At 45.9% G+C, this 16,707-nt stretch overlaps 1 protein-coding gene across 1 annotated transcript in view; it reads right to left on the bottom strand.

The window, feature by feature from the left end:
* adcy2b (adenylate cyclase 2b (brain)) overlaps positions 1-16,707 on the bottom strand; it is a 796,633-nt gene that overhangs the window by 248,055 nt on the left and 531,871 nt on the right. Inside the window, exon 10 of the mRNA XM_070879907.1 lies at positions 10,128-10,304. Coding sequence (XP_070736008.1) covers positions 10,128-10,304 — 177 coding nt within the window. The remainder of the gene's footprint in view (positions 1-10,127; positions 10,305-16,707) is intronic.

Raw genomic sequence — 16,707 nt, 5'->3', positions numbered from 1 at the left:
CTCCAGGCTCCCCAGGTTCTCCAGGCTCCCCAGGTACTCCAGGCTCCCCAGGTTCTCCAGGTTCTCCAGGCTCCCCAGGCTCCCCAGGTTCTCCAGGCTCCCCAGGTTCTCCAGGCTCCCCAGGTACTCCAGGCTCCCTAGGTTCTCCAGGTTCTCCAGGCTCCCCACGTTCTCCAGGTACTCCAAGTTCTCCAGACTCCCCAGGTTCTCCAGGTACTCCAGACTCCCCAGGTTCTCCAGGTTCTCCAGGTACTCCAGACTCCTCAGGTTCTCCAAGCTCCCCAGGTTCCCCAGGTTCTCCAGACTTGCCAGGTTCTCCAGGTTCTCCAGGCTCCCCAAGTTCTCCAGGCTCCCCAGGTTCTCCAGACTCCCCAGGTTCTCCAGGCTCCCCAGGTTCTCCAGGCTCCCCAGACTCTCCAGCCTTCCCAGGCTGTATCTGGCGGCGAGGAGGCAAGAGCCTCTCCGCTGCTCGTACAAGTGCTCTTGTCCACCGAGGACAGTGAGGAGATGGAAGAAGAGCCTGCAGCAGGTTGTTCCAATGATCCTGCGGCCACATCCTCAACCACCGAAGAAGCAGCGGGGCCGAGCTCCTTGCAGCAGGGCACCCCGAGTGGTTCAATGCCTGTGCCTACCCCGCGGAGGTTGGTTCGGCGAGGTTGGATTGCTCCCTGACCGGCAGAAGTCAACCTGGACATGGTACAACTGTCACGGACAAGCGTCGACATTGGTCGTGAGCTCCTCCAGGCAATGGGCAGGTTAACTGGGTATGTTGCCGCTCTGACCGCGATAGTCTCGGAGGAGATGCTGCGGATGGTTGCGGCAATGCAGAGAATAGCCGATTCCATGGATGCCAGATGGCAGGCTGCTGTCTTGGAATAGGGCACTGCACCTCAAAGGTGCCGTACTGCCATTGTCAGTGGATGCAAGTCAGGAGGAAGCAGTTGCTTCTGACTCGGAGGACGTTTATTTGGAAACGTCCTCTCCAGCTTCTCCAGCCTCATCTGTGAGTCTGGCACCATTAGCCCCCACACAGCAGCAGCACTCGAAGTACCCTACTACAAGGCGGCTTGGTGTGGGTAGAAGGGAGGCTGTAAGTGGGAGAGTTGGGGTTCAGACCGTTGGGGGGGGGGCGTGGGGGTAAAGACAAGGTGAGGCGTGGCTGCCAGTGGGGGGGGGGTGACTGTATTTTTTTGTATTTTTGGATTATTGTTATTAATAAATTTGTTGACTGTTGGGTGGGTGGGTGGGTGTTTGTTACATTTATAATTGTTTTTGAATGTTTGTTGTTGTTATACTGTTATGTATTATGCTGTTGTTAATGTTGTTACTATTATTTTAAAAATGTTCACTGTTGGGTTGGAGGTGGGGGATAGATGGGTGTTTATTTGTTAAAAAAAAATTCTTTCAAAATGTTGTAATCATTAAATATTTTTTATTTAACCTAACATTGTTGTGCAGTGTCTTCCAATAACAGAGACATTAAATATCAATACAAAGTTTGCAAACAATGGCGAGGCCAGGCCAGGCAAGGATGAAACGTAACGGAATGCAACTGTAACTGTCACCAACGTAACTTCACGTAAAGCGTTCATTTATGAGCTGCTGACGCAACAGTCTTGCAGCTGTGTAACTGTGCTGCGTTTCCTGTGGTCTACAGTGGGATGGGGGCATGGTTTCAATGCCAGCCTGATTGTCCTCCCCGAGGTCCTCGTCCACCTCCTCGTCCTCCTCTTCCGCGTCGCCTCTCTCCTGAGGTGTCCCTTCCTGATAGCTAAGTTATGCAACATGCAGCACACCACAATGAACTCGGTGACCTGCTCAGGGTGGTATGTAAGTAGCCACCTGAGTGGTCCAGGCATCCGAAGCGCTGCTTCAGCACACCAATTGTCTTTTCGATGATATTGCGTGTGGCTATATGGCTTTCATTATTGCGCTTCTCGGCTTTCATCTGGGGCTTACGCAGGGGGGTCATGAGCGAGCTGGCAAGGCCATATCCTTTATTCCCCAGTATCCAACCGTGACCTTATGGCTCACTATTAAACAGGTCAGAGACAGTGCTCTCACGCAAGATGTGCACATCATGGATGCTCCCTGGAAATTTTGCATTTTATTATTTTATGGTGGTCGACGAGTTGCGCATTCAGGGAGTCGAATCCCTTTCGGTTCCGAAACACCTCTGCATCCTGAAAAGGTGCTCGGAGGGCGATGTGCGTACAGTCTATTGCTCCCTGCATATTGGGAAAATGTGCTATTCTTGAGAAACCCAAAGCCCTCTCAGTCTGTGCCTCCCTGGTCATAAGGAAGTTTATAAAGTCCATCCTGTGAGCGTAAAGGGCTTCAGTCGAATGCAGCAATATGTTGCGTGCTGAGAGATATCACAAATGTCACCAGCTGAGGCCCGAAAGGAGCCCGATGCATAGAAGGAAAGTGCCGCAGTAACCTTGACATCAATGGGCAGTGCAGTTCTGATGGTGCTAGTAGACTGCAGATCTCCATTAATTAGCTGGCATATCTCACTGATGATCTCCTTACAGAAGCGCAGCCTCCTAAGGCACATGTTATCGGTAAGTCCAGGTATGATCGCTTATCCCGGTAAGTGAGTTGGGTGTAAGGTCGCCTCCTCCTCAGCAGTCTGCCACCTCTTTGTTCGGGCTCTTCAATAAACCTTCTCCCATCTCTAGTCTAGCATGTGAGTAGTGATCAATATTGGCTGAGAAATTACAGGCCCCATTACTATAAATGTCCGATTATGTCTTCAAAATTATTAAATTGTCCTCTAAAAACGCAATAGAAACTGAAAATTCACCACAATGTGATTGGATGGTTGTCAAGAGATTTTAAAATGACCTTAAAAGCACTCACAAATTACTTCAATGCTCCCATGAACTTGAAGCAGCCTTTTATGAAAAGTCTCCCGAATTACAAAATGGCATTCCATACCGTTTGGTTAAGGTCAGGTGAGTGCAGCTTTCCTTGAGCATTTTTTTTGGGCGAGTGATCATTTGGGCAGTATATGGACGAGATGCCGAAAGTAGTGCTCGCCGATAATCTGGGCGGTATTTGGGCGTTAGTTTCCATTATAAACAGTCTTCTGGGCAGTGCATGAGTGATGATGTCAGATTTTATAAAAATAATATGGGCGGGTGGTTCAGCTAGTTCCCAGCGTTAATTGTATGCTGAAAGTTACGCCGGCGATAAATGGGCGATAATTGGACATTAGTTTTTATTTTTAATCAAATATCGGTGTTAAACTCAATCTCAGCGGTTAAATGGGTTGTAACTGGGTAGTAACTGGACAATCTCGATGGAAAGTCTAGCCCCAGAAACGAAAAATATAATAACAAATAATTAGCCTGGATTTCAAAAGGGAAACTCTTGTTTGACTAACCTTGCTGAATTCTTTGAAGAGGTAACAGAGAGAGAGAGTAGACAAGAGTAATGCAGTAGATGTAATTTATCCAGATTTCCAAAAGGCCTTTAATATAATATGTGGCTCCTTATCAATGAATAAGGTCAGAGCATGCGGAGTCAGGGGACAAGCAGGAGAATGGATAGCCAGCTGGCTGCAAGACACAAAACAGAGAGTAGGGAAAAAGGGCCGCTGCTCATAGTGGCAGAAGCTATAAATTGGGGTCCCACAAGGATTTGTGCTTGGACTACTATTGTTCACAATTTATATTAATGATTTAGAAACATAGAAACACAGAAAATAGGTGCAGCAGTAGGCCATTTGGTCCTTCGAGCCTGCACCACCATTCAATATGATCATGGCTGATCATCTTTGCAACTTTAGTACCGCATTCTTACTTTCTCTCTATACCCCTTAATCCCTTTAGCCGTAATAACCGTAATAAATACAAATAACCTTCCGAATGTACTAGGGGACAGTGGGTCTAGTGAGAAAGAGGAACTGAAAGATATCCTTATTAGGCAGAAAATTGTGTTAGGGAAATTGATGGGATTAAAGGCCAATAAATCCCCGGGCCCTGATAGTCTGCATCCCAGAGTACTTAAGGAAGTGGCCCTAGAAATAGTGGTTGCATTGGTGGTCATTTTCCAACAATCTATTCACTCTGGATCAATTCCAATGGACTGGAGGGTAGCTAATGTAATGCCACTTTTTAAAAAAGGAGGGAGAGAGAAAGTGGGTAATTATAGACCGGTTAGCCTGACATCAATAGTGGGGAAAATGTTGGAATCAATCATTAAGGATGAAATAGCAGCGCATTTGGAAAGCAGTGACAGGATCGGACCGAGTCAGCATGGATTTATGAAAGGGAAATCATGCTTGATGAATCTGCTGGAATTTTTTGAGGATGTAATTAGTAGCGTGGACAAGGGAGAACCAGTGGATGTAGTGTATTTGGACTTTCAAAAGGCTTTTGACAAGGTCCCGCACAAGAGATTGGTGTACAAAATCAAAGTGCATGGTATTGTTCGTAATGTACTGACGTGGATAAAAAACTGGTTGGCAGACAGGAAGCAGAGAGTCGGGATAAAGGGGTCCTTTTCGGAATGGCAGGCAGTTACTAGTGGGGTGCCACAGGGCTCAGTGCTGGGACCCCAGCTCTTTACAATATACATTAACGATTTGGATGAAGGAATAGAGTGTAATATCTCCAAGTTTGCGGATGACACTAAACTGGGTGGTGGTGTGAGCTGTGAGGAGGACGCTAAGAGGCTGCAGGGTGACTTGGACAGATTAGGTGAGTGGGCAAATGCATGGCAGATGCAGTATAATGTGGATAAATGTGAGATTATCCATTTTGGGAGCAAAAACACGAAGGCAGAATATTATCTGAATGGCGGCAGACTAGAAAAAGGGGAGGTGCAACGAGACCTGGGTGTCATGGTTCATCAGTCACTGAAAGTGGGCACGCATAGCTAGGGGATTTGAATATAGGAGCAGGGAGGTCTTACTGCAGTTGTACAGGGCCTTAGTGAGGCCTCACCTAGACTATTGTGTTCAGTTTTGGTCTCCTAGTCTGAGGAAGGATGTTCTTGCTATTGAGGGAGTGCAGCGAAGGTTCACCAGACCGATTCCAGGGATGGCTGGTCTGTCATATGAGGAGAGACTGGATCAACTGGGCATTTATTCACTGGCATTTAGAAGGATGAGAGGGGATCTCATAGAAACGTATAAGATTCTGACGGGACGGGACAGGTTAGATGCGGGAAGAATGTTCTCGATGTTGGGGAAGTCCAGAACTAGGGGACATAGTCTTAGGATAAGGGGTAGGCCATTTAGGACTGAGATGAGGAGAAACTTCTTCACTCAAAGAGTTGTTGACCTGTAGAATTCCCTGCTGCAGAGAGTTGTTGATGCCAGTTCATTGGATATATTCAATGAACTGGCATCAATTACGGTTAAGGGGATCAAGGGGTATGGAGAGAAAGCAGGAAAGGGGTACTGAAGGAATGATCAGCCATGATCTTATTGAATGGCGGTGCAGGCTCGAAGGGCCGAATGGCCTACTCCTGCACCTATTTTCTATGTTTCTATGTAAGGGCCAAATCTAACTCCCTTTTGAATACATCCAACGAACTGGCCTCAACAACTTTCTGTTGTAGAGAATTCCACAGGTTCACAATTCTCTGAGTGAAGATGTTTCTCCTCATCTTGGTCCCAAATGGCTTACCTCTTACCCTTAGACCATAACCCCTGGTTCTGGACTTCCCCAACATCGGGAACATTCTTCCTGCATCTAACCTGTCCAATCCCATCAGAATTTTATATGTTTCTATGAGATCCCCTCTCATTCTTCTAAATTCCAGTGAATATAAGCCTAGTCGATCCAGTCTTTCTCCATATGTCAGTCCTGCCATCCCGGGAATCAGTCTGGTGAATCTTCGCTGCACTCCCTCAATAGCAAGAACGTCCTTCCTCAGATTAGGAGACCAAAACTGTACACAATATTCAAGGTGTGGCCTCACCAAGGCCCTGTACAACTGCAGTAAGACCTCCCTGCTCCTATACTCAAATCCTCTCGCTTGGAATCAAAAGCACAGGCCTAAAAATTACTTATCTTCGCACCACCCATTAGCACTGGAACCATGGCAGCCGGCACTCTACTGCCCATCTCTGAGGCGGGACTCGGTGGCTGCCATTTGGTGAGGGCCTTAGTCCCGCCAATAGCAGCACTGGTCCTGGAGATGTAAATCAGGAAAGTGTGACATCAGTCGGCGTGCATCGCTGACTCAATGTCATCTCAGTGAACTTGAACGTTAGTAGTGCCGGGTCCTAAGCTCACTCAGTGTTCAGCAGACCAACAGAGATGCTGTCAGCACGTCTTAAAGGGACACACAATCTTTCAGGTAAGTTTGCATTTAAGCTTTTGGACTGGATATTTTTTATTTTACTGAAGTAGTGGCTTGCTGCAATCGATGTTAAACATTTTTTTTAAGTGTGAAGGGAGTGCTGTTGGACACTTTCAAGCTTCGGATGGTAAAGGAAATACTCAGCAGGTCAGGCAGCATCTGTGGAGAGAGAAACAGAGTTGTCTCAGGTCAAGATATTGCCTGACCTACTGAGTATTTTCAGGATTTTATGCTTTAATTTCAGATTTATAACATCCGCTCGCAGAGGGGAGAGGAGGAAGTAGAATAGGAGGAAGCAGAAGGAAGGATGCAACCCAGAAGACCCTTTTTGCCTGGGATATCCGAGATGGAATCATCCGCCTGCGATACCAGTGATCACAACACAAATTCCGCTTTCAACATTTGTCCCACATTTTACTTTCCCTCTGTTAATGATCTATCACAGCGTCCTCTTGGCCACAATGCTGAAATAAAATCCAGCACAAAGCCAACTTTCCAATCCAACTTTATACATCTATCCATCCAATATGACACCATGAAATTGACTCATCACCCTTATGCATTCTCTTAGTGACTGTCTTGTGTGTGCCTTTACTTATCCCACTGATGTCAGGCAGTGCTACCCCACTGGCTGCAGCATGGCTGGTAGAAGGCTGCTGACTTTCAATGGGGGACACTGCAAATGGCCTTGCTGATCGACCTTGAGGAGCTGGTGGCTGGGAATGTGAAATCGAGTGCCAGTGTTTCTTCTTCTTCTTCTTTTTTTTCTTTTTCACTCTCCTCTCCCTCTTCTTGGTCACCCACTGGCTGGGCAGGCTGCATTTCATGGGTATGTGAAATGAGGAAGGCACAAGCGTGGAGCTGTGGTGAGAGGAGGGTGGGAAAGCAAGAGGTGCATGTGAGAAGGAGGATAACGTATGAGACTACCAACATCTTGTATCCTTTCAGTCCCGTTTCTGACCAAGGGCTCAGCCAAGCTCCTGCCAAGAATGGCCAGCACCATCTTCTCCAAGGGGGTAAGGTTAAGCCAGGAATGGGAGGTATGTCTCATATTTGGTACAGATTGTTGGTAGGTGAGTGCTTGGATGGGGGGGGGGGGTGGCGAGCGGGGAGAGTCATGCATTGAGAAGTCTGTGAGGCTGGTGGTGTATTTGGTAGGAGATTCCTTTTGAAGATGCATTCACTGACCTTGACCACTGGTCTGAGGTCATGAAGCTTCTTTGGGCACTGGTGGGGGCAATGCTGCTGGTAGTGACGGCCTCAGTGATCAGGTCACACATCCTTCTTTCTGGAGGGCCTCCCTGCTCCTGTGGGTAGAGGACCTCTCTTGCGATGTTGACCCCCTGCACAAAGCTGGAGTGCTGCATGCAATACCCTGGGTGCCCCTTCCCTGGCTTGCTGAGCCATTTGTGTTAGTGCTGAAGCATTTTCCCATTTGTTTAGGTGCAGAAGGGAATTTGGCTTGAAGAGCTGAAGACTCCCATTTAGGAATTCTGTTTATTGTTTTTTTCAGAAGGCAGTTGAGCTGTCAGGACTAAAAGCTGCATATTTTTACATCATTTTTATCTTTTTCATTTCAGAAGGCAATGCCCCATTAAAAGATCGAAAATGCTTTCTGAAATGACAGCCTTGCTTTCAGAGAGGCCATTCTCGCTGCAGTGACGCTTTGGTCATGCTACATTGGGACCTCATGTCAGAACCAATGCCATCAAGATGCAATAAGTTAAGCACTGGGCTTAATTGGTCTCCAGTGCCACCATTTTCAGCGGTCGTTAACACCCATTAAAATAGTAATCCAAGCACTAGGGCTTATTTCTAGATGACGAGAATTGAAAAGTAGAGAAGTTATGCTAAACTTATATTGAACCTTGGAGTACTGTGTACAGGTCTGATCACCATATTATAAAAAGGATATTGAGGCACTGGAGAGGGTGCAAAAAAGATTTACAACGATGACACCAGAAATGCGAGGTTATAACTATCAGGAAAAGATGAAAATGCTGGGTCTCTCTTTTCTTAAAAAGAGAAGGCTGCGTGGTGACCTAAAAGGTCTTTAAAATTATGAAAGTTTTTGATAGAGTGGACACAGAGAGAGTATTTCCATTTGTGGGGAAGAGCAAAACTAGAGACCATCAATATAAGATAGTCACCAAGAAATCAAATAGGGAATTCAGAAGAAACTTCTTTACCCAGAGAGTGGTGAGAATGTGGAACTCGCTACCACAGGGAGTAGTTGAGGCAAATAGTGTTGATGCATTTAAGGGGAGGCTAGATAAGCATATGGGAGAAGTGAAATGAGGGTTATGCTTGATAGAGTGAGTTGAGGAAAGATGGGAGGAGGCTCAAGTGGAGTATGAATGGCGGCATGAACTGGTTGGCCCGAATGTGCTGTATATTCTTTGTAATCTATGTAATTCTACTCATTTTAAAATAAGTTTTCAATTTGTGGTATGAAGGTAATACCATTTCTCAGCAGGTATTGATTCAAATTTTTCTGGTATTGTACCAATTTTGTGGAGAAAATCAATAATCTCAGGGCAATAAATGCTGCCGTGAGATTACCATAATTGCTCACTACTACCATTTTCTATGTTCAGGTTTAAAAATACCTGCATGTAGCAGAAAGGTTAAAATTTAGACACTGGTGTTTTAACTAACATCTAACTAGGATGAGGTATCTCCTTGCCTTCTACATTTTTTCACATACTCTGTTAACTTTTAACTCATTTATAATCATGATTCAGTGCTGCATAATTATTCTATTATCATCATCTGATTTAGAGGATAGAATATTATTCGAGAGCAGTCACATCACAATTGCCTCTCACAGATTTCAATCTTTTCCATTTAATTGAGCCTATTGTTATAACTGCAGCTACAAATATGATTGCAGAGCCACAATTTAATCATGGATTCAGCAGCACCCATAAAGCACTCATGTGGCTTAGAAAGGTCCTCTGAAGCCCTAAAACCATAATACACCCTCAACTATCCATATCTCTCTCTATAATTTAAAAGAAGAGATAAATAATGTAGATTAATCTGGACAACTGCTGATGTGACAGCAGCTCTGTTGAGCAGTTAGTGACTAAGAGATGTTGATGCTGAAGAATGAAACAGTGTTCCACTTTTTACATTGTCGGCATCAAGCACCACAGACCAAGTATAACACAGGTTAGATTTGAGTGGAGGCGTCCTCTGTTCCATTCCAACAATGTGCCTAAAATCCCATGACTCACTTACTGCATTAGTGTGACAATGTAGATCTCCCACAATGTGGAAGTTTTCTGAGCAAGTATGTCAATTTAGTGGCCGATAGTGCTGAATTATGGATAGTTTTAAGATAGGACCTTTCACCAACATGAACCATATTGATACCATTTGTAACTTATTCATGTTGTGCCCTTGATTTCCTGTCATTAATCTCAGCTCTGGAAAGGGATAGTGCTCTAACCCACTGCAACTCCCAACCTAAGCCTGATTTTAAGTAATTGTATAAATTCTCTGTAACCCATGGGGAACTCCTCATACAAGCCTAACTGAAGTTGTTATCCTTGATATCATGGAGTTTCAATGGTACAATTGCATGCATTTCCAAATACCATGTAAGAACCACTATAACTTCCCATAGGTTCGTTCCACAATGTAACACACTATACATATCCAACACAATTATGACACAGGTCAATACAATACATCCACGAGTGAAATTTAGTTTTCTTGTAATTAATACATTTCATAAACTTCAAAAGAAAGTAACAATTTTAGAAAAATCTCCCAAAAAATAAAGTATCCCAGCTTATCCTTACAACAGTGTTGATTTTGCCATTTTCAGTTGTCATGCTGTCTCGATGGTGTAAATGTGCAAAGGGTTTGGCTGCTCCCCAGGACTCCAGATATCTGGTCATCCGGACAGAAGCTCTCATCTTGGCTCCATCTGCGGTGTGTCGATGTCTGTAATGGTGCTGGGGGCTACGTCTTTCCACCTGCAAATATTAAAACAAAAATACTAAAAATCTGTACTTTCTAAAGGTCACATGAACAAGATATTCTACATCTTGCATTAACTCACATTAAAAAATACATATTATTAGACTAGAAAATTAAAGTGATCCCTTAAGGATCACACCCACCTTAAAGAAGTCTCGCTACCAGGACTCTTTCTCAAAATCATACTGTTACAAACAATTATGAATAACTTACACCCCTTTTTTCTGTCCTTTCATCTGTCATTGGTCAGCTTTGTTTACGTAAAAAAGATTTAAGAACATATACAAGGATAGATTCTGCAAGTCTGTGCACATAGTGAGGCTTTGAAAAATGTACCCAATATTGATGACATCATGAAAAGAACAATTGTGTAAAAGTTTCACCACGCAAGGGAGCCAATTACAATCTGCAGGGACAATCATTATTAAACTAATGTGCATCAGCAATTTTGGTCATTTCAACTAATTTGGCTCCCTGCTTTTCAAATTCATCACTGTACATTCTCCAATTGGTTACACCTTGATTAACAGGCATAAGTGGGTGTAACCAATCGTTGGAGATCACTCACAACTGAGTTCCACCCATTTTAGGCCTCATTAAATTCTCCACTCAGATATTATGATGCTGCCAGACACATCATCACTTAAAAGTCGGCTCCACTTTGGTATGTCCATAATACTGCCAGCAAATGAGGGTGAGCGTTGTGTCACTGCATCACTTTGCCCCAAACTTGGCAGATTATTTTGGTCAAAGGGTGAAAATGGGTGCTGAACTAAGAAACACCTGTCTGAAAGGTTGCAAGCAATATTCAGGCGAATTGATGAATTTCATGATTTGAACATGCCGATAGATACTAGTCAGAAACCTGCAGGTTAGCAGTATATGCAGGCTTCTCGCAACCACTTCCACTGAAGGTGTGGAGAGCTCTGCCTGGCACACAGCAGAACATTGCAGGATGCTACAGGGACTGAGGGAGAGGGCGCACAGGTTATTGGATACAGCACTGTTGGTCCTGGTGAAGGAGGTCACAGAGGAGGAGGTCAGAGGTCAGAGGTCCTGTACCCGCAGAAAGGAAGGACACCACCTTGCCCTCCTGTCCCTCTCTCCGACAGAAGCTGGTGCAGCTCTGCATGGCCTCATTCCTCATCTTAAACCTAAATAAAGCCAATGACATTGATATGAGGAGCGAGTTTGCTATGGTAGATTTGGAACTTACATTAAAAGGTATGATGGTAGATAAGCAGTGGCAAACATTTAAATAAATATTCCAAAATTCTTATACATTCCATTTAGAAATAAAAACTCCATGGGAAAAGTGAACAATGCATAGCTAACTAATGAAATTAAGGATAGTATTAGATTAAAAGGCTTAGAATGTTGCAAAGAATAGCAGTAAGCCTGAGAATTGGGAGAGTTTTAGAAACCAGCAAAGGATAACCAAAAAATTCATAAGAAGGAAGAAAATAGAATATGAGAGTAAACTCACAGGAAATATTAAAATAGATTGTAAATGTTGTGTATCTGTAAAGCATGCACTCCCATGTTCTGCCACCAGGCAGCGCATCCCCTGAAGTCCCAAGGGATCGCAGCATCCCTTGGGAACACTGTATATAAGCCGGCCCCTAAGGCTTGTTCCTCACTCTGGAATGTCTTAATAAAGACTGAGGTTATTGTTACTTTAACCTTCCTGTGCACAGTCTCATCTGTGTTAGGAACACAATAACTGGCGACGAGGATATGAATCAAACGCAAAGATGCAGCAAACTGTGGGCATCCTGAAGAAGTTCTCGAAGGGTGAGGACTGGGAAGCCTATGTCGAATGGCTAGACCAGTACTTTGTAGCCATTGAGCTGGATGGAGAAGGAAGCGCTGCAAAAAAAGAGAGCGGTCCTCCTCATGGTCTACGGGGCACCAACCTACAGCCTCATGAAGAATCTTCTGGCTCCGGTGAAACCCACAGATAAGTTCTATGAGGAGCTGTGTACACTGGTTTGGGAGCATCTTAACCTGAGGGAGAGTGTGCTGATGGCGAGGTATCGGTTCTACACATGCCAGCAGTCTGAAGGTCAGGAAGTGGCGAGCTACGTCGCCAAGCTAAGGCGACTTGCAGGACAATGTGAGTTTGATGGCTACCTGGAGCAGATGCTCAGAGACGTTTGTGTACTTAGCATTGTCCACGAGACCATCTGACAAAAGCTTTTGACTACAGAGACACCGACCCTCAGTAAGGCCATTGTGATAGCACAGGCGTTTATGTCCACCAGTGATAACACCAAACAAATCTCTCAGCACACAAGTGCTAGCAATATTCATAAATTAACTGGAACTGTGTTTGTGAGCAGAAATGTACAGGGCAGATACCATAAGTCTGCAACTGTCAGCAGGCCTCAGGTGACCCAGATGACTCAGAGTCCGCAACAAAGGATGAATGCAAGGCAATTCACACCTTGTTGGCGTTGTGGAGGCTTCCATTCAGCCTATTCATGCCGCTTCAAAGGGTATGTTTGCAAGAGCTATGGAACAATGGGGCACCTCCAACGAGCTTGCAGACGAGCTGCAAGCTCTGCAAAACCTGCTAACCACCACATGGAAGAGGAAGATCGGTCCATGGTGGATCAAAGCAATTTCGAGCCTCAGTTAGAGGAGGCAGATGCTGAAGTACACTGGGTGCACACATTTTCGACGAAATGTCCACCTATAATGCTAAATGTAAAATTGAATGGCTTACCCGTAGCGCTAGCCAATCCATCATGAGTAAAAAGATGTTTGAGAGACTGTGGTGCAACTAGGCACTCAGACCAGCCCTGAGCCCCATCCACACAAAACTGAGAATGTACACCAAAGAGCTTATCACGGTCCTGGGCAGCGCCTTGGTCAAGGTCACCTACGAGGGCACGAACTGCCACTCTGGATTGTCCCGGGCGATGACCCCACATTGCTTGGAAGGAGCTGGCTGGGCAAAATCTGCTGGAACTGGGATGACATCCGAGCGCTATCACATGTCGATGAGGCCTCATGTACCCAGGTTCTTAACAAATTTCCTTCCATTTTTGAGCCAGGTATTGGAAACTTTTCCGGGGTGAAGGTGCAGAACCGCTTGGTCCCAGAGGCACGGCCCATTCACCACAAGGCGTGAGCGGTATCTCACATGATGAGGGAGAGAGTGGAAATCGAGCTGGACAGGCTGCAACGCGAGGGCATCATCTGCCCAGTGGAATTCAGTGAGTGGGCCAGCCCGATTGTTCCAGTACTCAAAAGTGATGGCATGGTCAGGATTTGCGGCGATTATAAAGTAACTATTAATCGTTTCTCTTCTCAGGACCAATACCCGCTACCTAAGGCAGATGACCTATTTGCGACGCTGGCAGTAGGCAAGACATTCACCAAGCTCGACCTGACTTCGGCCTACATGACGCAGGAGCTGGAGGAGTCTTCGAAGGGCCTCACCTGCATCAACACACACAAAGGACTGTTCATCTACAACAGATGCCCGTTTGGAATTCGGTCGGCTGCAGCGATCTTCCAGAGAAACATGGAGAGCCGACTCAAGTCGGTACTACGCACGGTGGTTTTTCAGGACGACATATTGGTCATGGGTCGGGACACCGTCGAGCACCTACAAAACCTGGAGGAGTTCCTCCAGCGACTGGATCGCGTAGGGCTGCGGCTGAAAAGGTCATTTCGTAATTGCGTTATTGCGAAAAGGTGAGAACTGGTTATGGGGAAAAAAACAAGTAATTGCTTTTGAGAAAGCCAGAAACATTTTAAGCTCCAACAAGCTGCTTGTATTGTATAACCCGTGTAAAAGACTTGTGCTAGCATGTGACGCGTCGTCGTACGGAGTCGGGTGTGTATTACAAGAAGCTAACGTTGCGGGGAAGTTGCAACCTGTCGCCTATGCTCCAGGAGCTTGTCTAAGGCCGAGAGGGCCTACAGCATGATTGAGAAAGAGGCATTAGCGTGTGTGTTCAGGGTAAAGAAAATGCATCAGTACCTGTTTGGCCTCAAATTTGAGCTGGAAACCGATCACAAGCCCCTCATATCCCTGTTCGCTGAAAACAAGGAGATAAATACTAATACCTCAGCCCACATATAAAGGTGGGCACTTGCATTATCAGCGTATAACTAGACCATCCACCACATGCCAGGCACTGAGAACTGTGCGGATGCTCTCAGTCGGCTACCATTGCCCACCACGGGGGTAGAAATGGCGCGGCCTGCAAACTTGTTGATGGTGGCACAGCCCGCAGACTTGTTGATGATCATGGAAGCGTTTGAAAATGATAAATCACCTGTCACAGTCCGCCAGATTCGGACTTGGACCAGCCAAGATCCTCTACTGTCCCTAGTAAAAACCTGTGTACTGCATGGGAGCTGGGCCAGCATCCCCATTGAAATGCAAGAGCTCATCAAGCCGTTCCAGCGGCGAAAGGACGAGTTGTCCATTCAGGCAGACTGCCTGTTGTGGGGTAACTGCGTAGTGCTACCCAAAAAGGACAGGGAGACGTTCATCTCGGATCTCCACAGCACACATCCGGGTATAGTAATGATGAAAGTGATAGCCAGATCCCACGTGTGGTGGCCCGGTATCGACTCTGACTTCGAGTCCTGTGTATGACAATGCCGCATGTGTGCTCAGTTGAGCAATTCGCCCAGAGAGGCACCACTAAGTTTGTGCTCCTGACCCTCCAGACCATGGTCGAGGATCCATGTCGACTATGCGGGCCTGTTTCTCGGTAAAATGTTCCTGGTGGTGGTGGATGCTTTTTCAAAATGGATTGAATGTAAAATAATGTCGGGAAGCACTGCCACCACCACCATTGAAAGCCTGAGGGCCATGTTTGCCACCCAGGGCCTGCCTGACATACTGGTCAATGACAACGGGCCATGTTTCACCAGTGCCAAATTTAAAGAATTCATGACCCGCAATGGGATCAAACATGTCTCCTCGGCCCCGTTTAAACCAGCCTCCAATGGGCAGGCAGAGCGGGCAGTACAAACCATCAAACAGAGCCTTAAACGAGTCACAGAAGGTTCACTCCAAACCCGCCTGTCCCGAGTACTGCTCAGCTACCGCACGAGACCCCACTCGCTCACAGGAGTGCCCATGGCTGAGCTACTCATGAAAAGGACACTTAAAACCAGACTCTCGCTGGTTCATCCCAACCTGCATGATCAGCTAGAGAGCAGGCGGCAGCAACAAAATGTAAAGATGGTCGCACCACCGTGTCACGGGAAATTGATCTGAATTACCCTGTGTATGTTACAAACTATGGACATGGTCCCAAGTGGATCACAGGCACGGTGATAACTAAAGAAGAGAGTAGGGTGTTTGTAGTCAAACTAGACAATGGACAAATTGGTCCAGGTGCTTTCTGGAAAACGAGGCTGCAGTTCACAGACTGCCCTGAACATCCCACAGCAGACACCACCTTTTTCGAGCCCACAACACATACCCAAAGGATCAACAACACCACCCCGGATCAGGAAATCAAACCCATCATGCCCAACAGCCCAGCAAGGCCAGGCTCACCCAGCAGCCCTGCAGGACCAACAACACGCCAGCCCAGTGAGGGCACAGCCAACACACCAAAACAGACATTTGTACCGAGGCGGTCCACCAGGGAAAGAAAGGCTCCCGACCGCCTCACCTTGTAAATAGTTTTCACTTTGACTTTGGGGGGGGCGGTGATGTGTATATGTAAAGCATGCACTCCCATGTTCCGCCACCAGGGAGTGCATCTCCTGAAATCCCAAGGGATCCCAGCATCCCTTGGGAGCACTCTATATAAGCCGGCCCCTATGGCCTGTTCCTCACTCTGGAGTGTCTTAATAAAGACTGAGGTCACTGTTACTTTAACCTCCCTGTGTGCAGTCTCATCTGTGTTCGGAACACAATAGTAAAAGCTCCTACAAATATGTAAAAAGGTAGAAAGTAGCAAAAGTAAGCATTGGTCCATTAGATGTTGAGACATCAGAAATTATAGTGGAGAATAAGGAAATGGCAGAGACTTTAAACAAATATTTTGTATCTGTCTTCACAGAAGAAGACACAATAAGCATACCAGAAATAGTGGGAAACCAAGGGGCGAATGAAATTGTGGAACTTAAAGTAATTAAGTTGAGTGGAGAAAAAGTACTTGAGAAACTAATGGGACTAAAAGCCAACAAATCCCTTTTACCTGATGGCCTACATCCTAGGGTTCGACAAGAGCTGGCTGCAGAGATAGTGGATGCAGTGGTTGTGATCTTCCAAAATTCCCTCGATTTTAGAATGGTCCCAGCAGATTGAAAAGTAGCAAATGTAGATGCATTATTTAAGAAAGGAGGGAGAGAGAAAGCAGGGAACTACTGGCGAGTTAGCTTGACATCAGTCGTTGGGAAAATGCTGGAATCCAT

The sequence above is a fragment of the Pristiophorus japonicus genome, chromosome 5 (assembly GCF_044704955.1).
Source record: "Pristiophorus japonicus isolate sPriJap1 chromosome 5, sPriJap1.hap1, whole genome shotgun sequence".
In the NCBI taxonomy this organism is placed as follows: Eukaryota; Metazoa; Chordata; class Chondrichthyes; family Pristiophoridae; genus Pristiophorus; species Pristiophorus japonicus.
The sequence above is the reverse complement of the archived record's forward strand: the minus strand, read 5'-3'. Positions and strand labels throughout refer to the sequence as shown.